Source organism: Mycteria americana, chromosome 3 (genome assembly GCF_035582795.1).
Source record: "Mycteria americana isolate JAX WOST 10 ecotype Jacksonville Zoo and Gardens chromosome 3, USCA_MyAme_1.0, whole genome shotgun sequence".
Lineage (NCBI taxonomy): Eukaryota > Metazoa > Chordata > Aves > Ciconiiformes > Ciconiidae > Mycteria > Mycteria americana.
Window position 1 is genome coordinate 42,245,346 of NC_134367.1, and position 27,736 is coordinate 42,273,081.

The 27,736-nt window shown below is 38.0% G+C and overlaps 1 protein-coding gene across 1 annotated transcript in view; it reads right to left on the bottom strand.

Moving 5' to 3' along the window:
* The window catches only part of MDN1 (midasin AAA ATPase 1), a 106,403-nt gene that overhangs the window by 14,743 nt on the left and 63,924 nt on the right, over positions 1-27,736 (bottom strand). Inside the window, exons 56-88 of the mRNA XM_075498374.1 lie at positions 26,961-27,171; positions 26,587-26,818; positions 25,375-25,501; positions 24,299-24,469; positions 23,938-24,152; positions 23,458-23,839; positions 23,144-23,253; positions 21,399-22,095; positions 20,225-20,386; positions 19,116-19,389; positions 17,874-18,109; positions 17,120-17,215; positions 16,776-16,870; positions 15,933-16,057; positions 14,628-14,774; positions 14,243-14,352; positions 13,738-13,811; positions 13,356-13,551; positions 11,678-11,837; positions 11,362-11,508; positions 10,193-10,319; positions 9,120-9,225; positions 8,011-8,126; positions 6,264-6,743; positions 5,466-5,692; positions 4,961-5,110; positions 4,562-4,734; positions 4,026-4,187; positions 3,228-3,369; positions 2,864-3,001; positions 1,721-1,887; positions 1,344-1,487; positions 501-636 (exon numbers count right to left, since the gene is read on the bottom strand). Of these exons, the coding sequence (XP_075354489.1) occupies positions 501-636; positions 1,344-1,487; positions 1,721-1,887; positions 2,864-3,001; positions 3,228-3,369; positions 4,026-4,187; positions 4,562-4,734; positions 4,961-5,110; positions 5,466-5,692; positions 6,264-6,743; positions 8,011-8,126; positions 9,120-9,225; positions 10,193-10,319; positions 11,362-11,508; positions 11,678-11,837; positions 13,356-13,551; positions 13,738-13,811; positions 14,243-14,352; positions 14,628-14,774; positions 15,933-16,057; positions 16,776-16,870; positions 17,120-17,215; positions 17,874-18,109; positions 19,116-19,389; positions 20,225-20,386; positions 21,399-22,095; positions 23,144-23,253; positions 23,458-23,839; positions 23,938-24,152; positions 24,299-24,469; positions 25,375-25,501; positions 26,587-26,818; positions 26,961-27,171 (6,235 nt within the window). The remainder of the gene's footprint in view (positions 1-500; positions 637-1,343; positions 1,488-1,720; positions 1,888-2,863; positions 3,002-3,227; positions 3,370-4,025; positions 4,188-4,561; positions 4,735-4,960; positions 5,111-5,465; positions 5,693-6,263; positions 6,744-8,010; positions 8,127-9,119; positions 9,226-10,192; positions 10,320-11,361; positions 11,509-11,677; positions 11,838-13,355; positions 13,552-13,737; positions 13,812-14,242; positions 14,353-14,627; positions 14,775-15,932; positions 16,058-16,775; positions 16,871-17,119; positions 17,216-17,873; positions 18,110-19,115; positions 19,390-20,224; positions 20,387-21,398; positions 22,096-23,143; positions 23,254-23,457; positions 23,840-23,937; positions 24,153-24,298; positions 24,470-25,374; positions 25,502-26,586; positions 26,819-26,960; positions 27,172-27,736) is intronic.

Sequence of the window (27,736 nt, forward strand, 5' to 3'; positions counted from 1 at the left end):
ACTGACAATTCTATACATGGAATCTATGATTTTCTATAGCAGATAATTTCTTTAAGTCACAATTAGTTTGTAACTAACAATAGAGCAGGATGAATTCCTATTAACTTCCTTTAACCTAGTATTCTTGAGGGTCAGTTGACTGAGTGCAAATACTTGTAAGCATCATAGAAAAAACTGAAACCACAAAAGCAACTGGACAATGAAATAAGGAGCTTCTAGCATAAATTAGGGTGTATCACTTGCGTAACATGAGAAAGCCTGCTCCACAGTGTGTGTGAAAGAGAGCTAAAGGAAAATGCTGTAATGTTAAGTTCTTATCTGGCCTGCATTTGGTATCTTGATATTTTGATACACAGAAGTGAATTTGCAGCTTCTTGTTATACAGAACCCTACCACCACCTCTCTTCTTTCTATAGAGAAAAGAGCTCATTATCTGACTGTTCCTCCCTATTTCCATTTGGCTTTCATCTTGGAATCTGTAGAGAGATTTTCAGGTGTACCTTCATCCTCTTCCTCTTCATCACTCTTCTCATCATTCTCCAGGTTCAAATTATCAGGAAGGTCCAAAGGTTCAACTTCAGGCTGCTTTTCTTGCTGGCCATGATAAGGATCTACTTCATTCTCATCATACTCACGCTGTCAGCAAGAGAATGGGGGGAGGAAATAAGAGGTATGTAGTAAGTAGGAGGAAAGGCAAAGATGAGAAATAAGATACTATTGAATTCTCTAGGACACAGAAATACTAGATGCAATATTACATTCTGATCAGTTAAAAACTAAATTTCCAGGGATACGCACCCTTATGTATAAATAGCAGAAAAAGATTAGTTTCAGCAAATGCATTTACATAAATTGTTACTTCTTCAAAACAGCATGTTTTGTGTTCAAAATCCAATTTTCCTAGCTGAAAGATTCTGAACAGAATCTGCACTCTTGCAGATGGTAAATGCACTCTTGCATACTATTCAGAATCTTCAAGCATACTGTATACAGATTCTTGAGATGAGTTCCACTAACTTAAGATGTTTCTGTTGCTAAACAAAACAGAACAAGAACTTCTAAGCTTTGTCCATCAAAACATCAGTTCAGTGTAAAGCCTGTTTTGGCAGCCATTACAAGTTCAGGTTAGTGCAAACAAAAACTAATTTCTGGATTATGGATCAGAAAATATACATATATTATAATGGATACAATATGGTTTATTTTTAGCTCTGAAATGAACTAACTTTTTTCAGTGCACTTCACTATTAAATAAAAAGCATTTCAAATTCTCAGAAACACGCAATGTGAGCAACAGGATATGGTTTAGCAGCAAGACACTCTGTAGTCCAAATCATTTTTACCTCATCAATTTGTTCATGGATTTTCTCTTTGTTTCCACTGTCCTCTTCTTGTTGCTTGTTTTCCTCATCCTTGGGAGGCTGTTTTTTATTATCCTTGTTTCCTGTGCCCAAATTGTCATCTTTTGCAACGAGCTCTGAATCCTCCTATTAACCAACAAATTCAAAAGAAACTCCATTATGCTACCTGCTTCTCAAAGTCTGAGTGACACAACATCATCTCCTACAGAAAAAGATACAACACTAAATAACTTGTGATATACTTAAATTATCCCTTTCCAAGACCAAGAGCTATGCAAGGGACCTCATGGTCTAGGTCACATCAAGTTAACAGAGTTTAATTCCTTTGATATTCTTCTTCCCACCCCTTTTCTCTTTACCTCATCCATTCCTGGTCCAGTTTCTTCTGTTTTACTACTGGCATCTTCATCATCATCATCTTCATCCCCCCAGAGCCTCTCATCCAGTTTATCTTCAGCTTCAGCATTATCAAGATTTCCCATCTGCTTATCCAGGTCCTCCTCTTCATCTGAATTTTCATCATCTTCTGTGTATAGTTCAGAATGTGTTTCAGTACAGAAGAGATAAAGCCAACTTTTTTGTTAACTTCATAAACAACCAAGCAGTCATACTTAGCATCTTAATTTCATCACCCTATGCAGTTAATTGAGAGATGCAAAAGAGATACACATGCACTAACACCCAGAAGAGCAGGTCCCTAATTATGTGGTTCAGAGCATTCTCTTGGACATACAGATACAGACAGTATTCTCTCCCTCAGACTAACAAGTCCCAGGTGCAAAACTTAGATGATTTAAACTCTCTATTCCTTACCCTCTCCATCCTCCATTTTCAAAGCATTTTGGCATTACTGGGAGTGGGACGGTCCATTCCACTTTATCTGTTTACTAGTTTGGGAATTTCCCTTCTTGTGCAGGTGAACTTATTCTTGGCATTTTGTCAGAGTTTTGAAAGTAGATTAACACTACTGTAATTTATAAGCCACATTAGTTTCACATGTTCAAGCTGTTACCCTTTAAAGTGAAGAACTGATACATTTTGGGCGAGTAACAACTTGAATGAATCTACCAAATGTTGCTATTTTTTCCCATTTTAAAAAGGTAAACTTAAATTCTTCTCATTGCTTAAAAGTTAGCAATAGCTTCATTAGTCATGTTTTGAAGTTAAGTACAGCCATATTCTCAAGTATTCTGTTGATCATCAACAGCTCCACAAAGTCAGGGACTAATTTTAAACTGCATCTATAGGTCAGCTCACAACAGGAAGAAGGAATCGTCTCCCTTCATTCCAAAACCATCACAGTGAAATAAGAGAGACAGTATTTTATTTGTACACTTCTTAGCATTCATATTAATACTTCTTAGTATTCATATACAAAATGGCACTACTCTGTTGTTGAACACTGACTTTTCAGTATACACTTAATTATATAAAAGTACCCAACCATTATTGGATTGATCTACAACATTACTTATAGGTTTGCCATAGTGGAAGGACCAAACCTTTTTTCTCCTGTTCTCCATCATGCATTTTTCCTTCAAAGTCTTCTGACATTTCAATTGCATTGTCTTCTCCTTCAATGTCTGGTTTAGAATCTTGATCCTCTTTCTCCTTCTCTTCACCCTTTTGAAAATTGTCTTCTATCTGAATTATTGGTAAAGCCAAAAATTACAATGGATCTTGCCTATATATTAAAGCTTACTTAAAGTACCACAACAATATTTATAAGCTTATTGCAAAAATAAAAGCCAACCTAAACAGGAAACTGAAGGTAACTTCATGTTTCTTTTCCCTGAAACATCCACAACATGGATTTCAAGGGCTTTTCCAGTTTTACTTGAATTAAACAAGAACAACCCCAAACACTTGCCTGATCTTCACTTTCTATTTTGTCGCTCACATCCTTCTTGCCTTCCCCATCTCCAATACCACCGTCCTCGTAATCATGAAACTGTGTTGCTCCCTCTCCAGCTTCCTCTTCAAGTAATTCTTTTGGCAGGCAAAACCCCTACAAAGGCAAACAGAAACTCAAAACTTTCTGTATTAGTAAGTACATCTTTCAGCTTAGTTTCTACTTAAGACTTTTGTATACATTAAATATATGCTTACCATATATCACGGAATTGTATAGGTTGGAAAGGACCCTTAAGATCATCGAGTCCAACCGTAAACCTAACACTACCAAGTCCACCACTATACCGTGTCCCTAAGCACCACATCCAAACATCTTTTAAATACTTCCAGGGATGGTGACTCAGCCACTTCCCTGGGCAGCCTGTTCCAATGCTTGACAACCCTTTCAGTGAAGTAAAATTTTTCCTAACATCCAGTCTAAACCTCCCCTGGCACAACTTGAGGCCATTTCCTCTCATCCTATCACTTGTTACCTGGGAGAAGAGACCGACCCCCACCTCGCTATAACCTCCTTTCAGGTAGTTGTAGAGAGAGGTAAGGTCTCCCCTCAGCCTCCTTTTCTCCAGGCTAAACAACCTCAGTTCCCTCAGCCGCTCCTCATAAGACTTGCGCTCCAGACCCTTCACCAGCTTCATTGCCCTTCTCTGGACACGCTCCAGCACCTCAGTGTCTCTCTTGTAGTGAGGGGCCCAAAACTGAACACAGTATTCAAGGTGCAAAATATAACCACTGGTATCTCTAATAACTTACCTTTTGGGCAAGGTCTGTAAAAATGCTAGTTAGAACAGAAAGCAGTTTTCCAGTACTCCTGTGAGATGCCAGTGAAACAGTGAGGTAGAACAGGATAAGGTCTGAATACTTGCAGAGCATGGGCTTTAGACGCACCAGCAAATAGCAGGACTGGTTGAAGAACTGCGGTTAAAACCAAAGAACAGCTGTCAAACATGATTATGTACATACTGAGATACACCTCAGAGACGGTGATGATAGAGACTGAAGACAGATGCTCAAACCAGAAATATCAGTAGGTGAGTTTAATTACAATTTCTAAAGTTTCCAGAGCTTTTTCTAGATTTTTTACAAAAACTAAAACTCTTCCTTCTTACTAAAGGAACAGCTGGCTTTTGCACTACAGAAGAGTACCTGTATTTGGCCACAATTTCTCACATGCTTCTAGTTCTAAGGTATTGGACAATAAGAAGCAATGCATGTTTAACCACCAAAGTTCACAATTCCAAATCTTTTAAGACCTTTAAGCCAAAAACTCTTGAGAAGAACAATTTTACCTTATGCTTATCTGAAGTGTAATCTTCCCCATAAGATTTCAGGTTCTCCAGGAGTTCTGAAACTGCTAAAATTGCTTTCTGCACATGCAAAGAATCCAAATCAGCAGAAAGATCTTGATCCAAAAGCTTAGTTATATGTCCTGCTTTAATCACGTCAAATGAGGCTGTCTCCTCTTTGTTTGAAATACATAAAAAATATGGAAATCAAGTCAGACATTCTAAAAATGTTATAGCAAGCAATCTAGAAATATCCATCCTATCTGTTCAAATAGACAACTTCTACTAAAATGGCAATTTCCTTGTGTATTGGTACCTCTGCTAGACACACAGTTTAAGGAAATTTTAGATTTGCATAGTTTAAACTCTCCTCCTCACCCTTAAGTAAATTAACAAACTTACCATTTTCCTCTGTTGATTTTTCTTCCTCTTTTCCATCTTCCTGTTTTCTCTCTACCAAACACTGGATGGCATACAGAACAACACGGATAACAGTTTCCACTTTTGCTGAGAAGTGCTCCACAAACTCTTCATCTGACTGTTGATTTCCTTCTGAACCATAACACAGGCAGTTTTACATAGAAACACATTAAATTACAGGTTACTGTGTTTCCCCTATGCAAGGAGCATGATCAGCACTATGCAATTTTTACTACACAGATCTCCTAAAATCTCCTTGCTAATCCCGACCTACAACTGTGGTGTAAGATCTGTCATCAACAGTGACTGGGGGGGTGGGGAATATTACTGCACAAATTAAGTCCGGACTAAATTTTGCAAGTTTGAATTTCAGAAAGTGTTTCTGGATATCTGAATGAACATGGAGCCATCTTCTGCAATAACCAAACTAATGAATTCTTATGTCTTTATCTAAATTACAAAACAGGCAGAGAAGAATCGTCCTTACCACTGCAATTTGACATGGAAGCAAAAAGCTGTGTTCTCCAGGCTGTGAAATCTGCAGATGCGTTATTAACTTCTTCTTGTATATACTTCAGGCTCTTGATTAGGGCCATCTGATTTGCAGCTTGCCTGTCTTCCCCATTTGGAAGAAACAGGGACTCTATGCCTTGTAACTGAGCTGAGACCTCCAGCAAAGAACTCATAGCCAATGTGCAAACTTCAAAATCTCCCCTGCAACAAGAAATACAATAATACTGAAAGAACAACAAACAGTTCAATTTAAGATTAAACCTCTTCTTGGGGCACGGATGAGGGGGAGGCAGTTCTCCAGTTCTCAAGATGATCTCTGTCTTGAACTTATTAAATAAAAAGTTTGACGACAAGCAGGTGTGCCACTTATACTCACACTGTTTGAAGCGGGAAGAAAATGAGAGATTATTGTTGTTATTAAATAGGCCACGGATTTCTTTTAAAATAGAAGTTTCTTCATTAAATTGACATTTGAAATTCCCCTCATTAATTAAGGAGCTATGGGGATGAAATCCCAGGAGACCAAAGACAAACTGAGAAGCTGAGGTGGACCAATTTTTTTCTGACTTGTCAGGGGAGTGGGAGGAGACACATACATCTGCTTAAAAAGCCAGGCACTGCATTTTGCCAGAAAAACAAACGGAAACAAGCTTCAAGCACTTGAACACACTTCTCAAGATATGCATAGGCAAACATTTTCAAGATGACTTCACATATCTTATATGTACACAAAACATACAGAGATTCAATTTCACACACATGTAGAACTCACCAGGAATAAAACAAGGTCTCACGTGACTGTTGTCTTATTTTATCCACTTCTGCTTTCATTGCCTTCACGTTTGCCAGCATTGCAGTCAATTGTGTAGCTAGCTGCAGCCATAACTGATCCTTATTTCGCATCCTGCATCCAGGAGGCAGTTGCTCAGTTGTTACTGGAGACAAGTACTTTAGCTCTGAGGGAATTAGGTCAGGTATTCCCATAAAAACATTTCCTATTTCAGGTCCTGAACTCTGAAAAATGTTTGTTTTGACATCTGCTCTTTCATTGTCACTGGACTTCGTTAACTCTTCTTTTGGGCAGCATTGTATAAACCAAGACAGCTCCTCGAGAACCATCATGCACTGCATGGAAAGTTGCTGCAGTTTGTCAGTCCAGTGTTGAATACTGTCTTGAGGAGGAAATGCTACATTATATTCTCTGTCAGCAGTCAACCTAGAATCTATCTCTTGTATACAGCTCAGGAGGTTCCTAGTTAAGAAGAAACAAGGAAAAGTTACAATACTGAGTTTTATGTTATACTTCCCTTTTAAAAGCTCAACCTTCAGACTAAATTCATAAAAGATTTAGCTAATATGGACTCAATGGAAGTCAAACTTTTTCTAGAAAAACTAAAATTATAGTCTTTTTTTAAAAAAAGTTGTGTTTAGTGAATTTTTCTCTCCATTGCATATGTTTGAGTTGTCCTGAAAACAGGGCTTTGTGAGATTTCTCAGAATCTGCACCATCTTTTCAAACAAACCTTAAACTCCTGGCCTGATACTCAAATATCGTTCATTTTTGTCCATTATAAAAGCAAATTAGATTCTAACACACCTTCATTCTCTAAAGTACTGTGTAACAGATCATAACAAATGATTAATCTGATTTGCAATGAAAGTCACAGCAACGCAGGTAAGTGTCTTAGAAGTTTTACTATTCCTGCAACTGTAAAGTTGAGGGGTTTGTGTTTTGGACTTTTGTTTGTTTTGTTGGAGGGTTTTTTTGTTTGTTTTTCCAAGTTTCCTAGGGTTAATATACATTTTGCAGCAGTAATCTCCAGTCTAGATCTCCTTCCCAGTACAAAGGAAATAGTTCCTGACCTAACTTTAAAAAAGGTTTATGGATTACATTAGTGATGAGCACAAATATGCAGAACAACAGTGGAGCTTGCAGTGAAACTGATGAGTCAAGCAACAGAGTGAAAAAAATCACATCAAATAAGAAAGATTTCCTATACACTTTTCCTTTTACAGTTTTGACACAAGATCTAGTATCTCCCACCTTTCTAGAATTTTTCTTTGTAAGCTGTTGAGGTTTTTTCATTTTGGCTCAAAGTGCCATCCAGATCATTTATTTGCTCCAGATCAAACCAACAACTTGAACATAGCCAACATTAACTTAGGCCAATACCAAATGAGAGAGATTTAACAATCTATAGGTTTAATGGTTTAACTGTGTAATTAACTACAGTAATTATTTCATGGTATTAACGTATGCCTAACTTGTTTTCCAAAATTATTTTGATTCCAAAATATTGGCTGCAATGACAGGATAAACAATATCTAACCCCCTTTTTTTTTTTGCAACACCCCCCCTCCCCCATCTTTTCTATCTAGGCTTAATTGAGGGGAGAAGAGAAATGGGGAAGTAGGGAGAAGAATTTTATTTTCTTCTACCTTATTTTCCATCTTTCTGAACTGAATTGCTTACTGTCAAACTCCTTGCCAACATTTAAATGTTGAAAAATTCAAAATACCTCAGTAAGATCCACTGCTCCGTCAATGCAGTAAGAGATCGTCTCTGTCTGACAAGCATCTGCATGAGGTGTGCAGTGAACCCTTTGCATCGTTCAATGCTACCTAGTCCAATATCCTAAAACAGATACAGAAAAAGTGGGAGGGAACAGTTAGATGAATAAGCAGACAACAACATTCTCTGTGCCTCCATTTCATTTCACTGAGCAGGCTGAAAGGTTATGTTTAATTGAACAAGCCTTAAAATGCAGACAAAAATTACAATTATTACAGTTTCCCCATCTTCATTTTTCTGCATCTTCCCTATAACCTGCATACAAATTTGATTGTCAAGTAGCTTCTGCAACAACAGTCATATTGAATTCTTATCAGCAATTTTGTGAATCAGCAATTCTTATCAAGAATTTAGTTCCAACAGTAAAGCTACCTTACATAAATGATTATTAAAATCTAAAGAGATACCAGCCTAAATTTTTACATTCATGACCATTGCTAAACACACTTCCACAATTGGTTTTACCAGATTTATTGACAATTACTTTCACTCCTTTCATTAGAAGGGATCCCATTTTAAAGCTTCAAATAAATGTTCACAACACAGCTATGTTCCATTATTTATGGCCATTATCAGCTGTGACATTTGACAAGATCATGTTGTAAAACAAGGGGTGAAGCATAGTGAGAGGAAGAGTGTCTGGAGGAGATCCCTTTTTCCTGGAATACTGGAAAAGTGGTACTGATTTGGCAGAGCTCATTTGTTAGGAAAACAAAACCAACTAATCCTGGTTTTGTTTTCCTAACAAGTTTTGATTCAGCATTTTGTGAGTTTCCTTCATGCACAAAAAGTAGCAATTTGGGATCTGTTGGGATGAAAGATACAGTACATTGAACATATCATTAACTTAGTTCACTAAACTCATATTGTTCATTCATAAAACAACAGGTTTTAAAATGCTGCATTTAATGATTGGTCCCAAAATATATTTTGTATCATATTACAGAACATAGCATTATCTCACATCACCTTTTTACTACTAGAACATTTCAGTCCAAGCTGGTAAAACAAAAGTTAACAGAAGTAGGATTTCTGTTTTTACTTCAGTGGTTTTACCTTGGCAGGTGCTAACAACGCTGTCTGAAGTCTAGAGTGGCGTGCAAGTGACCGATAGAAGTACTTCTGGCACCCATCCCAGGCAGAAGAAATCTCTGTCAGCAACCTGACAGAGCACAAAATAAAGTCTGATATTGGAAAGGTATATCATTTCAGTACCTCAGCACACGGGAACTACCAGGTCAGCTCTTCAACCTAACAAATTTGCTTACAATTTGTTACTTTGCAAATGCATTGATCTTGTAATTCTTCATTTTCTCCACCAGTATTCTAGTCTTAAGAAAACATTTAATTTTTAAAACAAACTCTAAGGAAACCCTAAGCAATAGCAGCAAAATCTCTATCTTTGAATATTATTTAGCACTTAAATAGTGGTTCCCCCCCATGCAGCTAAATCCAGCTTGATAGGGAAGCCTTTATTTTGGCCTTGATGAAAGATATAAACTAAATCCTTACATCTGAGGAGGACAATAACCAGCATGTCTCAATGACAAAAATCACTTGCTGCCAGAAAAACAACAGAGAAACATGTGAAAGAACACCTTTCCTCTACGTAAGTTTTTTCCAAAATGCCCACTTTGAAGTCTATCTATTTTCTCCTGAAATATCCCATTATTCAATGAAGACAAAACAATTAGGTAATCCCTATACGTTACAACTCATCTTTAATAAAATCATTAGCAGTCTACATTCTAATATGATGCTAGCAAAGCATCCCAGGCAAAGCTGCATGGTGGAAGGCTAATTGAAATCTAATTCACAGAAACAATGAAGCTGAGGATAGAGTTGTCAGAAGTGCAATTTAAAAAAAAACAAAACACCAAACACCCCCCACCCCCCCCCCCCAAACAAACGAAAAAAACCACAAAACAAAACCCTTGCTCAGTTGTATATGCCAGTACAGTATGTACAGGATTTTCAAACTGACAAGTAATAGTAGGAAGGGAAGGGAATATGTAAAATCCAAAATTAATTACAGTCCAGAAATTCCAGTCTAAATCCACATGCAATAAATTCTGTATATTATAGCTGCAATTCATACATTTTAAGGGTTAGAAATACTGTGTACATACGTGGCATCCAGTTCATGTGTACAATTTACTACACCTAATGCACTACGCAAGTCCAGTGGACGTAGGTAGAGTATTTCATGATAGTCTTTTGAACGGGACCAGGAAAGACCTTTCCGGTATGACAAACCTGGAATGACATTTGAATACACATCCTTTTATGCCCTCTTTTTTTAATATGAAAAAAGTCACTCATACAGTTGGTATTAAGATATAAAACCTTCTGATGCAGTTTTTTTTCCCTGATGCTGTCTGATTTTGACAAGTCTTTGAACATGCTGCAAGTTTTGTAATGTAAGAACACATCATAGCTTAGCTATCTTCAGCTGAACATAGCTAAAAACCACAGCTGAAATAAGACAAAGATAGGCCTGTGTGTATAAAGGAGGTTGGTGGTGGTGGCCAAGAAAAAAAAAAAAACCCAAAAACAAACCCAAAAAACCCCACTAAACTATCTTCAAAAAAGAAGAAAAAAAAAAATTGGCAAAGTTACATTAATTTCTACTTCTGCCTATGACTTAGACTGTTTATTTAAGAAGACTGCTTACTTAATGCTGGTTTCTAAAGTGCTCAGTGACTAAGAACAGTTGATGAATAATTTCATGTAACACCAAAGGAAAAGGCAACAACTAACAGTTTGGGTAGGTTCTTTACCTTAAGACTAGCAAGGGGAGCAATGGAGACTGGGCTGCTGAACAGGGTGCCTCCAACGATTCCCATCAATAGACCATTCAGTCTCCATGGCTCAACCACATCTCTGGCAATCCAATCTCTGCCAGTCTGTCAATCAAGAGATGGGCTTTCATTCTAATGAGCTAACTTAATTTCAGTTCTGGATCAGAGAATGGATACAAGATAATGAGCTTCCCTCTTGTGTCTAAAAGCTGGGCAGTGACTTCTGACTGGAGATGAAGCAGATTTCTGCTTCAGAAAAGCTACTGTTGTACATGTAATAGAATATAAGAAGAATAGAAGGTATTTGAAAGACCTAATACACCAGGCCTCATAGTCAACAGATGAAGAGAAAGAGAGACTTAAATGTTTCTATGTATTAGCGGCTCAGTGACTTCAAGAACATAGTAGTATGGTGGGTTTAGATGTATTAGCAAAAATAGTAAAATGCTTAAGAACCTTGTACTTTTAAACCAAGCACATTTTTAGTCAAAGCTCACCTGTTTTAGCAAGGCTTTTAAAGAGATCTGACAAAGCCCGTTGCTTTTGCATCTGAATATGCTTTGCCTCTGATTTCTGCTTCTCTTTATCTGCTGTCTGATCAAATGTTAAATTTTGCAGTTCAACTACAGAAACAATGATACCACCTGTATAGAAGACAGCAGGGAAGGGTAAGAGATATGAAAATTTAATGTACACAAAGCAGCCATGGGAAGATAGTCTGGGAAGGGAACTGTATAGCTAAACTTTTTCCTGATTTGTTCAATTTATGTTACAGAGGTCAATTATGGTATGGAAATCACAAGAATACTTAACCTGTGAACTCATCAAGATTTTCCACCAGACTTAAGAATGAATTATTTTCTGTAACTGTTGTACACATTTTCTTCATTTTTTTAGTAAGCTTAGGCAGACGATACTGAAGAGATTCTGTATGAAATGTAATGCCATCCTGACATTCTCCTGGGAGTGCCCTCTGAGGAAAAAAAAAATTAAAAACCAATCCAATTATACACATATACTCAAAGCTGTCTTATTTGACCATTAAGAGTAACTCATTGCAAAAACAGGGGCTAAATTCTGCATTCATCTGAAACCCCAAAACATGCCCACGTGATCCTTTGAACAGTTCAGCACCAACGTTTGAGGAAAATCACAATATATGCATGTCAGGCATACGTTAGTTTTGAAAACAGCCAAACAAATGGAAGATGCTATGATCCTCCTCTCTTAGGTGTTTGTCATGACCTCTTTCACAGAGGTTATCACTGCTTCCGGTCAGTTTCCTCAGCCTTCCAAGCTCAAAGGCACATTAACCTAAATCACTAATGCCCTCAAGGTGTTAGATAAGAACACCATCACTCACTTTCGACTAGATGCAAATTTAATTGCACTGCTAAAGAACAAAAAAACCCCAGTACGCAAATAGAAATTATTAAATAACAGAAGCAATCCCCCAGCGTGTCCTAAGCTAATCCCTAGGGTCTGTTCAATTTAAGTTTTCATGCATCTTATTTAAGGAATGAAGACAACATGAAACCACAACAAGTGAAACCAACAACCCTGTTAACTATCAGTAACAGGCTTGCAAACAAACAAACAAACCATCAACCAACAAACCAAACCCACAACCAAACACATTAGATTTGCATCAGATTTCTGCCTCCTCACTTTACCCTCCTGACTGTCACAGGACAAGAGCAAGATCAGCCACCCTCCTGGTCTGAAGAAACTGAACAAAGCCTTGGACGCTGAGAGTAACTGAGCATTTCCCACTCCCCCCCCAAATTCTGATGAGTTACTATTGTCTCCTTGCATCTTTATGAATAAAAACTAATAGATTCCTATTCATCATCCATTTCAGGAAGAAAATTAGTTGACTTCCTCTCTGAGCTGGACAACTTAGAGACACACTAAAGTGTGGTACTGTGGAGTAGGATTTACCACGTATCAGCTAGTCCAAGGCAAATGTTTGCAGTACACAAGCTGTCAGCCAACAGCAAACGTATGACAATGTAGTGCATTCCCCTATCAGGATTCAAGCTCAAATAATTTTATATTTAATCAGAGCTTATATATGCACAAATCCTACAGTTACATGATCATTTGTCTGGGTCCTTGTTTAGAAGAAGAAAAAGGGGCAATAATAATGTCAACTCCCAGTCCATACTACTGCACTAGTAGGGAAGTAACAAATTGCTGCAGACAACATGCAAGCAACTTGGAGATGAAATGTGTAACTGCTATCATCTCTATATTAGAGCATAAGATATTGTGTCAGATCAATACAGAACATGCTTGTCTTTCCATGCTGCATTCCCACCCATCTGCAGTGTTTCATAACACTGAACACAAGTAAGACCAAAAAGTTGATGATATATTCAACAGATTTGACACTTACATAAGATTTTTCTGCATAAATCAGTGAAAAGCAACATACAGATGAGAATAGAGAAAATATCCTTCCCACACTTAGAATAAAGAATACAGTCACCTTGGCAACATCTGTTGTAGCAGACAGAACTTTTCTTAATATGTGGTTTAGCCTCTGAACTTTGGTCTCTTTGTTCTCAGATTCTTCCTGCTTCTGCAAGCAGTCCAGCTGCTCTTCCTTACCAATTTCCACCAAGGCAGGCCGACATGGCTCATCCAGAACAACTTCAAACTTCTTCATGAATTTAAAGAGGGTCCTAATTACCAAAGGAAAGAAAAAAATGTTACTGGGTTTTATAATCCTGGAAATCTCTCAGCTGCTGGAAAGAAATGTTTCCACTGTGTTACAAGCAGAAGAAACATTCTTGCATTCAAATTTAACATCATAGAGAAATCATCTAGAAGGAAGGTTCCAAACACGGAGCTTAATTCCAAGCTGTTACCTGCGTATTTTTTCAACTGATTGTTTTATAGCCCAGAAGCTGACATCATTCCACTTTGAAATTTTCACAAACTCCTATTAGAAAAATAAATAAGCAATGGGATTACTTATATAAATGCAATGAAGTATTTGCATATAAAAAGATGATCTTTAAAGCTGATCAGCTATTATGACCTGGCGGTCTTAAAATGCAAGACATTTTAGAAAGTGAGCAAATTATTGCATAGGCATCCTATTCTATTAACATATGTGTTTATGCATAGCCAAATGTTGTGAAATCCAAAGGGGCTTCACTACTGGGTATAAGCCTCCACGGCTAAATGGTACCGACCAAACATTAAAGACTTAACTAACCCCCCACCCCAAAAATAAATTCTTGCCAAAGAAAATGTGAATTATAGTATAGATTTCAGTGGCCAGAACTATTATATACAAATTCAAATAATATCTGTTCCACTGTTCCTTTAATTAGATCAGTATATTGTCTGAGCAAAGTTTCCTTTTACCTTAAGTTCCTTTTCTATAGGTTGACGAAGTTCAGTGATTCTGGCCTCAACACACTCCGAAAACTGCTTATAATAATTGTATAGATTCCACAGGATGCTGCACAGAACATCTAGAAGGGACAGACAATAACAAGCTTATTTTAAAACAGGATATTCTTCGGTATCAAGAGGAGAAATGCATCCTTGGTTTTTTTGTAACCATGAAGCTTAGCAACACCAAAAGATGAGGTAAACTGACCAACAGTACTCTTCATTAAAATGGGAAAAACAGCAGCATAGACTTGTGTTGTATTTATGAGCTTAGTGATCTGTTTGGAAAGTCTTGAACATCTGATGGTCAGGTTGTCGCAAAGAATACTCAACACATGTAATGCTAACAACTTACCCTTTTCTGCTACTTGAGGCATCAGCAAGACATGGCAGTGGAAAACCAGTAGTGCTTGAAGTCGTGCATGAAACTCTCCCAGCGTGGATCCTTCAATGAAAGCTTGTAGTGTGCTGACCAGTGTTTTCAGATCCATTTGCTCAGTTTCTGAACGTTGTACCAGAAATTTAGAAGGAAAGGGGAAGAACACAATGAAAAAAACCCTTCTACGTGAAAACTGTTGTCTGCTCTTTGTAAACTTCCAACTAAGTATCAGGTCTCTATTAGGAAAGGTTCAAAACAAAATATGAAAAGGGGGTGTGGGGGGGAAGAATTCTAATTTAATAATAAGTAAAACCAACAAACAACACAGTGGAAGAAAGGAGAGGGGAGAAGAGAGGCAGCAGTAACATAGCAACTGAGGAGGCCAGCTACATGTCCAATTTCAGAGTGCATCAAGTATTTAAAGAATACTTGCTATTGAATGAATGGCTTTTTCGGTTATGATGAGCCATATTACAAATTAGTCACTGCCAGTTCCTTAACTCCTCAAAAAATCATGAAGACAGAAATAGATCTTAGAAGAATCTGGTAGAAAATACAGTGTCTTTAGAGCATTATTTATGGAAGACGACATGCTGTCCACTTGGAGATGATGTAAAATAACCTAAGGATCTAAAGCTCATCAAGTAAGTGCATTATTTAGTCAGGAGATTGGAAGAACCCTGCCTCATGCCACAGGATGCTACTTTCATCTTTACAATTTCATTAAATTTTGGGAGGCAAGGGACTGAGAGCTATATTCTTTCCCCTATTTTACATAACATGTACACCTGCAGACAGATTTGCTAAGAACAGTATGTACCAAAACATACTGTAAGAATTCTTTAGGCTTTATACAGAATGTTAAAAGCAGTTCAGCTGGGATATTAATTATGCTTTCTGCAGTTAAAAAAAATGAGGTGCCTTTTCCAGCTGCAGATGGAGGCCTCCTACCCTCCAAATCTGTTTGAAATGTTTATATATGCATGACATGCAGTTACCACAGCTCTACTTTGTTTCAGATGCTTTCTACAGACATCTTTTTTCTTTACACCACCTACAATGTTGGCCCTATGAGAGACACAAGTGGTTCCAGAAATACATACCAAGCGAAGTTCACTCTGTATGGAAGACCCTATGCAGTCATGGAATTTATTGTAGGGCAAAGGGGACAAGAACTACACCTGAAAGTGCATTGTCAAACTCTGGCATTTAGGACCTTAATTATGCATCCTTAGTAATTGCTGGAACTGTATCACACATTCATATAAGGACAGCACTTACCTTCTGTGTTTGCCTCTGTCTGTTCTTGAACATACTTCTCAATCATCTGATAGATTGAGAACCAGTGCTTTGTGGATTTCTCTACGTGCTGCTTCATAATATTGTCCAAACTTACTGACCAGCAACTGAAAACAATAAGGAAAGGGAGAGAAGAAAAAAAATAAAGCAGAAATATCGTGGGTAGTTTGGGCTCCAAAACAACACAAAAACTTTATTCTCTGTTTCTACTAAACTAAAGGAAAATTTTACAGGATGGAATAATCTGCACATATGCTTAATATACATACTCAACTCTTGAGGATCACTGCTTTGCCACTATTTAAATATGACAGAAGAAATGCAGGAACTAGGGATGGGAAAACAAAACCAGTTAGAGCCAGGTTCAAAATTTTATTTTCACAAAACTTGAGGTAGACTTGTGGAATTTCTGATCATGGCATACTGTGAATATAAAAATTTTACATGGTCTTAACAGGAGGCTTGACAATAATTTTAAGGAAAATTTAATGGGGGTTGTTAGACAAACCACTGCAGGCTCAGTAAACCCTAGGAAGAAAACAGGAGAACATTGGGAAAATATTAGGATGAAGTACTATAGTTATCTGTCCTGCTTCTACTCCTCCTGAGGCATATACATAGGGTCACCATGGGCTGGACATGCTCATTCTGAGCCAGTACAGCTGCTACTTTGGGTTTTTTTCCCCACATTGTTACTAGGGCAGACACAGACACACACAGAAGCATGTTCCATGATTAAGGCAATTCTGCATTGGAATGTGTCTCTGGACAGAGACAGAAGCTTACAGCATCTAAGAAAAAGCAGTAGGGAAGGACAGTTCTTACTTCAACTCCAATCTACGCCACTGAATAATCAGCTGTGTGACCAGATCAAGATGTTTTCGCAAGGACAAAGCTCGGCTAGCATTTTCTTCCCAGTCCTGAGAAAAAAGAAAAAAAAAAAAAAGAAAAAAAATTTCACTTTATACAAATCCAGAAATTAAGTCTTTGCGTAGCAAGACTCATGCAGTACTGTGGATTACATTCCTACTCCTTAAACCTACAGCATGGAGCAAGTTCACTTCCCCAAATCCTGGCAAGCAGACAGCTTTTAGTTGTTTTTCTCATGGTACCAACACAAGTAAGGAAACATAAAAGACAAAATAAGTTTCCCTTAGCTCTTTTTGTACCTGTGCCTTTGCAAGAAGGATTTCCAAGCCATTCAGGAACTTCGAGAGAGGACAAGAGAGTGCAAAACTCCGGATTCTATCCATCACAACTAACAGCTGCAGAATAAAAAACAAGCGTTCAACCTGTAGTAACTGATCTTCAACAGAAGTAGTCATGAAGTTAAGCTAATTTGTATTAGCATAACCCTCCTCTGCAAGAGGTAAGAATAATTTTTTTTATTTTAAACTGCTTCCTTGTTTTAGTATAAGCTCACTAGTAGTTCAGTGAAGGCCAGCGCGCTTGGGGAAAGAAGCACAAATGACCTAATGCAAAGAGTTCCAATCGATTCTGAGTTTCTGCATTACTCTAAGAAATATAACCTGAGAGCCACACAGGCCCCATAAGGGGGACCAAAGATATCCATTTTAAAGCACTATGAAAGAAAGCATTTTGGGAAAAAACAGGAGCCCAAACAGCAAGAGACCTCAAGAATCTTAGAGGTATGGCAGGCTGAAGATTGCTTAAAGCTGTAAGATCAGAGTAGGCAGTGAATACCACTTAACTTTTCATAACTAAAACAGAACAACTAATAATACCTAATACCTCTTAAGAAGAAAGAGGTATTGACTTCAAAACATCTGCATAAGTAATACAGACAATATCTAGGCAAGTGTATGCATGCACATGTCTATGCATATCCATACACGTATTTACACACAAATGCAATTCTAAAATGCTCCAGTTTTCCCCAAACATTTGTTGAGGTGTCTTTACCTGCACAAGTACTGGATGCTCTGGCCATTCCTGCAGTAACCCATTTACTTCTTTAGCAAAATTATCAAGTACAGGTTGGCACTGTCGGACTTGCTGAATATTAGGATGCTGGTAAAAGTCATATGGGCCATCCTGCTGCAGCACAAGATCTGAAGTTAATTCCTCAAAAAAGGTATTGTGAAGAAGAGTGCTAACTAGCAGTTGGCTTCCCAAAAGACTATCATTCATTTCAGCACCTAGGAAGCAAAAAAAGGAAGACATCACACATGCTATTAATTCTTTTTACAGCTGAATAGAAAAAGTTTTTTTCCTGTATCCCAAGCCTTAGCATGTTATGTATTACGAGGATGTAAGAATATGCCACACATAAGCAATGAGATGGGAGTATGGAAGAAGAGACACATACTTAAAGTTTACATCCTCTATTTTATCAAATTTTCGTATAGAAGTAAAATCAGCATCCTAAAAGGTGGGCTGTGATCCTGTCAGGAGACCACAGTTCCTCTGCATAAATTCACATCAAAGAGATATTTACTATAAAATTAGTAACAAGGCTCTGTGAAAAAATAATCCAACACACAAAAAAATTCAGATGTATTACACCCTCAGGTATGAACAGAAAAATAAGTTAGTGTAGAAACAGCAGCCCTGTTGCATTATCTGCTGCTTCTTAACTGCACACATATACATTTATTAGATCAGAACTGAACTGAAGCATAGATCTGCTTTGAGAGGTGAAGACCCTGAGGTCTTGCACATTATTATAATGATTTACACATCAAGTGTGCCAAAATTCAGGGTAAAAAACCCACCACTTTTTTTAAATTATTATAGAAGCTCCATTTAAACCAATTCTTTTATGAACTTCATTGCACATTTTAATTGTGGGAAATTTCTGCAAGTGGACTGTCTTCCATAGGATTATGCAAATGCATAATTTCCACAGGATTATGCAGATGCAGATCAAAATTTCACTTAGTAGAGTAGCTTCAGTTTATTCTTAAACTGTGTTGGTCTTATATATTAACAAATGGAATAAAAACCAAATCCATAAAAGAATAAAACCAAAGCATTCCACCAAGACAATTCTGAAGATGGAGCAAATTCTTTGGAAAAAGAAAATTTACATTTGTGCGTTTTCCCCACAACAGGTCTGTTTCTTGACCTGCAATACGATTATAGTTTGAAACAAATCATTACAAAGCTAAACCTGCACATCTGAAATATTACTAGCAATCTTACCAATTAAAGGATAGAATTGCGACACCAGGCATGCACCAGTCTGATAGCAGGAAATAAATGTACTGAAATAATGTTTGGCTTGATGAGAAGGCAGACTCTGTTGATACCACAGGGATCGAGCAAAGTTTAAGCACAACTGTTGATGAACCATCATTACTGTTTGCATAGAGCTCTTGGACAAAAGGGCTCTATCAACTTCCAGCTGGTCTTCCAATGGATCTTCAGTTTCCATTTTTTCTTCCAGGCTTGCCTGAGCTGTGATATCTTCAAAGTCCTGCAAATTACATGATAGTCAAAGGTCAATTATAATTTCTTCCTTTAACGCCTCCCTTCCCCACCACGCTTTTTGCATTTTTTGGCATTGTGACAATGTGCTAATGACTTGGAGCTGGCACTATATAGGTAACACTGCCTACCTCACAGCTCAGATATCAGTCTGAAACAGAACACAGGTGAATAGAACAATTAAGGGGCATAACCACAGCAGGCAAGAGTGCAGTACAGTGAGGCCTGAGCTGCTGCCAACCAAACCTCTTTCAGAAAAAGCAGCAGCAGCCTTATCTGCTGATAAACCACCTCTACACTGTTTGGTCGCTTGAAGATCTGACCTATTACACCCCAATAACACAGTGACACACATAATTGTCTTGTGGATTTCTGTACTGCTCAACATTGCTTGGTGAAGACACTTCAAAAATCGCTCAGTAATGCAGGCCAGTTAAATTTGAAAAAATCTCACAGCTTTATTTAATCAAAGAGATTAGCCTTCTTCAGAGGTAATTAAACCTCAGCAGATCTTACTCGCCAAATGAATCAAACTCCAGAATTTTACAACAAATAAGTAATGATATTGTCATTCAGTAACTTGGGATTATTCAAGCTGAACCACAGTAGAATTCAAGTCCAGAAGTTAATTCCAAAAACTTTCTACAAGCAGAAGGGAAAACAAACTAAAAGCACAGTACTTAATACCATTCCATCAAAATCTACCGCACATTTTTCTTCTGGCTGAAGGAAAAACTGCTTCATTCCTCATCTCATTTTACTTATAGCATGCCTTTTCAGGAGCTACTTCAGACATACTTTTTGTGTTTCATTACAGATGCTACCTTTTCGTGAAGGGGAAATCTCCTCCTAAATTCTTCTTCCTCCTCCTCTTCCTCACTCCGTCCTTTCCCATGCCTTTTACTTCTGTATCTGTACAGACTGTGTTCCATTGCCTCCCGCTCTTGGGCACGGCGTTCCTGTTCATCCCATTCATTTATAATTGCCTATGGAAACACAAAGCAGCATGCTTTTACACAAGTTAATGTTTAAAATCACCCCATCACCTCATATTTCAAAGGGGCAGCATCTATCTTGTTTGGCGCTCTCCTCCTCTACAGTCTACAACAGTATAAATGAAAGCCATCTAACTTGAAGGAAGATTTGTAAATTGCCCTCAACAAACCAATGACAAAAAAGCACAGAAAACAGTATGCAACAGAGTGCTTGGCCAAGTCCTAGTCTCCTTTCTTAACCATTTTATAAATAAACTCTCTACAAAGTTTTTGGGGGGTTTTTGTGTGGTTTTGGGTTTTGTTGGAGTTTTTTTATAAATAAAAACTTTGGTAACCATTACAGGCTATAATTTTATGTCTTGATAAATCCCACCAAGTTAATCCAATGTTTTAGATTATGTTAAAATTATCTTTTACCAATTCAATGGAAAAAAAAGAAAAGTTTCAGAACATTATACTGACAATTACCAAGGTAGAATCACAGAATAACTTGGGTTGGAAGGGACCTCCAAAGATCATCTAGTCCAATGCCCCTGCCATGGGCAGGGACATCTTCCACTAGATCAAGTTGCTCAAAGCCCCATCCAACCTGGCCTTCAACACTTCCAGGGATGAGGCGTCCACAACTCCTCTGGGCAACCTGTTCCAGTGTCTCACCACCCTCATCGTAAAGAATTTCTTCCTTATGTCCAATCTAAACCTACCCTCTTTCAGTTTAAAACCATTGTGCCTTGTCCTACAAGCCTTGGTAAAAAGTCTCTTTCCATCCTTATAAGCTGCCTTTATATACTGAAAAGCCACAATAAGGCCTCTGCAGAGCCTTCTCTTCTCCAGGCTGAACAACCCCAACTCTCTCAGCCTTTCTTCACAGGAGGGGTGTTCCAGCCCTCTGATAATTTTTGTGGCCCTCCTCTCAACCCACTTTAACAGATCCATGTCTGTCTTGTACTGGGGACAAGGTAGTTCAGTGCAAGAAACCTGGCCACTGGCATTCAGATGTTACCTGACACAGATGTCTAAAAAGCTGCAGAGTTTTCTGGTCCATCTCTCCTCTGGACAGTACATGGCATCGAAGATGCAACAAAGCATTCACTAGGAGCTGTTCCAGTGTTGGGCACGGCTGCTCTACTCCCTCAGATTCTCCTTCAGAGTGCTTCAGAGAAAACTTTTTAAGTCCATGAAGGACCTCAACTGAATTCACCGAGCATAAAATTTCTGCATGAGCAAAGTGAGTGGGGAAGGCACGGCCAATAGAAGGAAACGTCAACAGAGAAGTGAGGAGGTTGGTCAGATCAGCTGGACACACAAAGCTTTTGAGCACTGTATAAACTTCAGAAGCCACTAATCGCATGCCATGTTGCAACTGTAAGACAGCAGCTTGCAGAGGAATGATGGCATCAGGGAATACAGCATACTCCTCTGCCAGGTGTTTTCTAAACTGATGGTGTGATTGTTGCCAAGATGCTTCTTCATTTAACAGGTTTTGTATCGCCTGGAGTGATTTAGGTCTTTCCCCACGGAGGAACTGCAGAAGGCGGGCTAAAAGATCTTGGACTGAAGAAACCCGTGCTATGCTGTTGATGTACTGGTGAGCCTCCTGGTATAAGCAATCATAGGGTGGAGCTGGAGGCCTGAAGGCCTTTTTTCTGGAAAGGCTGCTTATTTGCTCCTTCAACCTTTGCATTCTTTCATACAACAGTCTGTTAAGAAATAACATTGACCAGTTTAGACATATAAACATATTTCATGTTAGATTATATATAAATATGTTTATATAAGTTAGATATATAAAAAGATTCATCAGAAATATTCTGCTAGTTTGTGTAAAACAGCAAATAAGGAAAAAACAAGAAGCGACACCTGTATAGCATGCATATGTACTTCTCTTTTCCCCCCATACTTCAACAAACTTCAATTACTTTTGTGCTTGCTACCTGACCTGTAAGCATTAAGGAAAAAGTAGCATTACTGGAAGCAATTGGTAAAACTCAGCTATTCAGAACTTGCTTTCAGTGACTATCGTTCTCTTCAAGCAATACCATAGAACTATCAGATCCTCTACGTGTATAATGATGAAATCAAACCCTTCCATTAATAGTGCAAAATCATTAATAATACCCACTTTTTATCTCCATGTACAAGGAACACCTGGAAAGCCGCACAAAGGAGAAATCTCTGTTCACTTAAAATTTCCTCCTCAAGTACTCTATGTGGTAAGATATTTAATTCATCAACAGCACCTAGGCAAAGGCTGTTGCACCCTAAACACATCTGGAGATTTCCACTCAGTACAAATCAGTCCAAGAACTCCGCAAAACAGCACTGGCACCTATTGAGGCCTTGAAGAGTTACACTGATAGATGCACATTCTATCTCATTTCAATTTGTTGATATCATTGTCACATTTTAATGAACCTATCATAATTTAGATATATGGCTTTATTTTCACTTCTGGGCATAGCTTCACTTTTATCAAGATATGAAGGCCACTGCTTTTAATCGTTGTGTTTACAGCAGTATGAAGTGTGTACAGACAATTCCTTAGTCACTGCAAGCAAACTGAATAGCTTCTGTATTTTTCTTTACCACCTCAACATGCAAATTGATACCTTCAAATCCGCAACACTTATTTCTACAGAAGAACACAAAAATTGTAAAGCTGTGGACAAAAGCTTTTAGAGTCCGAGCATCCAAAGATAAAATTTCCAATCTAAAAGACAAGAGTTAAGTATCTAAAAGAGATGTTACCTGAGATGGGGATGCATATAGTTGCTGACTGCTTCATCTTCAATACTTTTTCCTGTATGCAGCTGGGATGAGAAGTCATTTGTTTTCCATTGACACTCCAGCTGGTATAACTAAAAAGGAAAGAATAAACCATTCTCTGAGGTTCGGGTTTTGGTAACCAAGTAGGTACATCATCTTCTTGGACACTAAAAGAAGTTCTAACTGTGTAGTTTAAAAGTCATGACCAAAGATTTGCCCAAGAACACCCAAGCCAAACTCCTTTGCTTTGATTTTATACATTACAGAGGTAAAAGCCAACTCAGCTCCACACTCACCTCTTCCTTTGCATACTTGAGCTTGTATTCTCTTTTAACAGCCGGATCAAACCTGGTCTGTGGAAGCCACACCTGGATCTGCACCAAACCAATATTCACCCAGAGGCTTCCTCGCCAAGCTGTCTCTGGTAACTCCTTAAGCCCTTCCCCAAAGAACTGCTGCAAGCAAGTGAGCAGGAGAAACAGGAATTCTTTAGGAAGTAACTCCTGATCAGTGATGCTTCTAAGTATCTTGAGAAGGTACTCATACGCAACAGGGTCCTTGAGGTAGAGCTTCTCACAGCACTCCAAAAATTCTTCTTGAAGATCCATTGGAACCAGATCTACCAGGGCAGAGAGTTGTCTGCCTAGCATTATTCCTTGTAGTCTAGCATCTGTGTATCTGGAGGTAAAGAAATGAAAAAAGTTTACACATGGTAAGCAAACTTCTGTAACATGCCTGATTTAAACAACATATATGTGGAAGAGAGGTCTTAATACCTAAAATCTGCTATTGAAGAGACAGCCAGGTTGGTCCACAGTGCTGTGCTGACTTCATGAAGCTGCTGTGCTCTCTCCATCCATTCTCCCAGTGTCACATGGGATGATGACAAAACAGGAAGCCCACTCACATCCCACTGGCTTGTCTTGCTGCTGCTAGTTAGAATTTCAAAGAAGCACTTTGAGAAAACGGCTCGGGTCAAAATACCTGGGCCCTAAATTAAGAGATTAAGAGTTAGATTGTTCAGATGCAACGTGCACTGACTATGCTAGAACTTACAGTATTGCGCTAGAAAACTATTGAATTATTTAATAAAAGAGTATTCAGCCTAGTTATTTGATTAGATCAGAAGGGACAAACCTTCATAGAACAGTTCAGATGGGATTTAGAAAAGTTCTTTTCCTCTGTTGCAGGTAGTGGCCTCCAAGTCAACCAGTAATCTGGGTCTGTGGTGAAAGTACTGCTCCAAAAGGATGCTAATGCAGCATTAACTAGTTGAGATGACAGTATAGACATTTCTTCAGGGGATATCTAAGGAGACAGAAAAACCTAGAGCTGAGAATAATTTACAGGGAGCAAGAGAATCAAGCACACACACACAAAAGAAAAAGAGAGTATGACACTTTTTCAGTAGGGATAGTACAAGATATTCCTCAAGATCCTTTTCAAATTCACATAGCATTTGCTTGCATCTCTTCTCAACAAAAAGAGTACGCTTTCTGAGGTCTGCGCTGCCTCCTTCTGTCTGTGGAACACGCAGTGTGTTTACAGAGCAAGTTTTCAGAATACAGCCTCTAGTCTACAACTGTGCAGCCTTTTGTTACGATACACGAGGTTGCGTAAGCATGAAACAGATAAAGATATCCAACATTCTGCTCCAAAGCATTCAAAATGAACTTGCTAGTTTACTGCGCTTTGTGGGAATACCACCACCACTGTATCATAGCTAAATATTAACCAATCAGAATTTCTCTGACATATTAAATGCTCTACAGAAAATGCATCAAACAACTGTCTCAGTCTATTGGATTTGCAACACAGACCTAAAAAAAATTTAGAGACACAGGAACAGAGGCAATTATTTTTCAGCATAAAATTACTTTGAATACATAGATACAACCAGGCTGGCACCTGCCATTCAATCAATTTCCTGTTTTCCATTAGGTCACAGATAGATGAATGGAACAATACCAACCTAGATCATATAGAACTATGTTATTTAAGACTTCCTTGTGTTTTATTTATGTTCTAATGTTGTGTTTTAATTACGCCTTTTGCAGGCTCACCGTTAATAGCCTTTCTCATTAAAAGAAGGAACAGTTATTGTCAGGCACAGGTAGAAAAACCACATGTCAAAAAGCTTAGAGAGAGATGCCTATTTTGAAGAGTCTGTTGAAAACTTCTGCAAGATTAAACAAACTAAAACTTGTTCTTACTTCATTAAGGTGTAACAAGTGCCACAGTCCAGATAGCTGGTGAGAAGCAGCTGGTGTCAACTTCAGGCAAAAAGCTATAAGCTGAACTAGATCTGAACATATGCTTAGTTCTTGACTGCAGTTCTCCCTGTAGCAGGTAAAAGAAATACTGCTTAAGTAATGCTTAAGCAGGGCACATGAAATAAATCATTTGGATAGTAAACCAAATTGAGAATGGCAGGCGAAGTCACAATAACGAAGACTCCCCAAAAGGTTAAAATGACAGCATTTTAAACATTGGAGAAGGACAAGCACTCAAAGCTGTAAGCTACATGTTCAGCAAAACATACAAAATATTTGGAGACAAATTGTCTTCCAGCTTTACAGTTCTTGTGAAAATCAGAACTTTGTTGAATTCAAGAGTGAATCAGTGATTCTAGGAGTCTCACTGTACAGAAAATTACTTCCACTGAAATCCATAAATGAAGAGCTCTCTTTTAAGGAATGGTAAAACAATCAAAAAAACAAACAAACTTGGCCCCTTAAAAGAACGGTAATACTTTTTAAATTAATAATGTTCATTTAAACTACAAGTATATGTATGTGGTTTACACGAAAGGAAGCAAGCATACTAGTGTACTTTCTCCATCACCAGGTCTAACTCAGTCATTCTGCAGTAGCCCCCAGCAACATGGCGATAAACATCTTCATGTTAGTTCCTAATATGAAGGACTCTTCTATGTCATTAAAAGGCAAATACTATGTATTTCCAAAAGGAAAAAATACTATGTACCATTTACTACATAAAAGGTTTTAGTTTTCCTCCACCTGTAATCCATTCTACCATTAATAGAGCAATTTCTAGAGTCTAATGTGTTTACTCCAACGGGCTTCGACATCAGCATTCCTATAATTTGCATCAATGAAGTAAGTTAGAAAAGAAGAAAACTGCTTCCTCAATATAACACTAAACTACTCCCTTTGCTGATACTTTTTATAGCTGCCCAAGTGCAATTCTGCATGCAGACAATGAGTGCATATGCATTTATATACATAAATATATATAAGCATGTGTGCACCACAAATATATATGCATATACACACAGCCATATATGTGTGTGTGCATGCACAGATTTACATAAAAATATAAAGTACCAAAGTTACAGCTTTTAGCTAGGGATTCTGAATCTCATGAAAGGAATATAGGATTTCTTTCCCCAACCTTCTTCTTACCTTCTTGCACAAGCCTTGGCCACATAATCTGCTGTCAGTTTGTACTGCCAGAGCACGCCTATGTATTCCATTGCAGGCCACAGCTGAACCCGACTGCAGAGCTGGTTTAACAAGGCAGGGTCTAGCTGGTTGGAGATGGTATCCTCAGTAAACCTTTCTTCTGAATGATTACATATAACTCCTTCTGCTCTCAATTGTGAATGTACAGCTTTCAAAAAAATCTTTAGCTGACCTGTTTGACAGAGCATAAGAGGCACATAAATGCACGTACTATATTTCTTTCCAGTGAACATTTTGCATCCTTTCCATTTGTATACAAAAAGAATGGAGATAGCAGAAACCATCCTGTTAGGCTCTTCAAAAGTGTTACCTACCCAGACTAACATCTTCTAAGTGACTGGCTCTAATTATCAGGCCATCAGCTTGCAGCAATGCTTTCTTCATCTTCCATCCAGTGGCAGCAATTTTCAGACAGCACATTTTTTCTTGCCATCTACTTTCTCCAAAGGCCAATCTTAGCTCCAAGATGTTAAGTGGTTTGCTGAGAATTTTTAACTGAGAAAAACATTCCACACCCAGTTTATCCTGGAAACACGAAAAGAATGTTTGAACAAGTGGCAGTTTATTTCAGCAGTGCTAACAAAACAACAAACAAGATCTGTGACTGCAGTCAGAACTAAGATTTCAAATCCACATGCGCACAACTGAAGTACAAGTATATATAAACCGACCTGCAACAACTTAACAATTCCTTTGTAGCCCTCAATACAGCAGGAAGACAGAAATCTAAATAGTTGGCCACAATTCCTCCTTGTCAAGGCTTTTTTTTTTTTCCTTCATGAAGAAACTACATAGATTATGCAGACAAACAATATCTCAAAATGGCAACTTACCTAAACTAAGGGCAATAAATACACAAATTAATAAACAACAGAAGCTACTGACACTTAAAAGAAACTGGCATTTTACACCTGCAATTTAAATACATTTGCCTAGAAAAATCTCCCAAAATTCTCAGTAACCACTGAATGTTCTTTGAAGTCCCATAAAGTAACTATGTGCATTTTTGAACAGCTGAGTATCTTTGAGACTTAAGGCCATAAAAACCTAGGTCTAATTACTAATCACCAACATGAGCAACCTACATGTC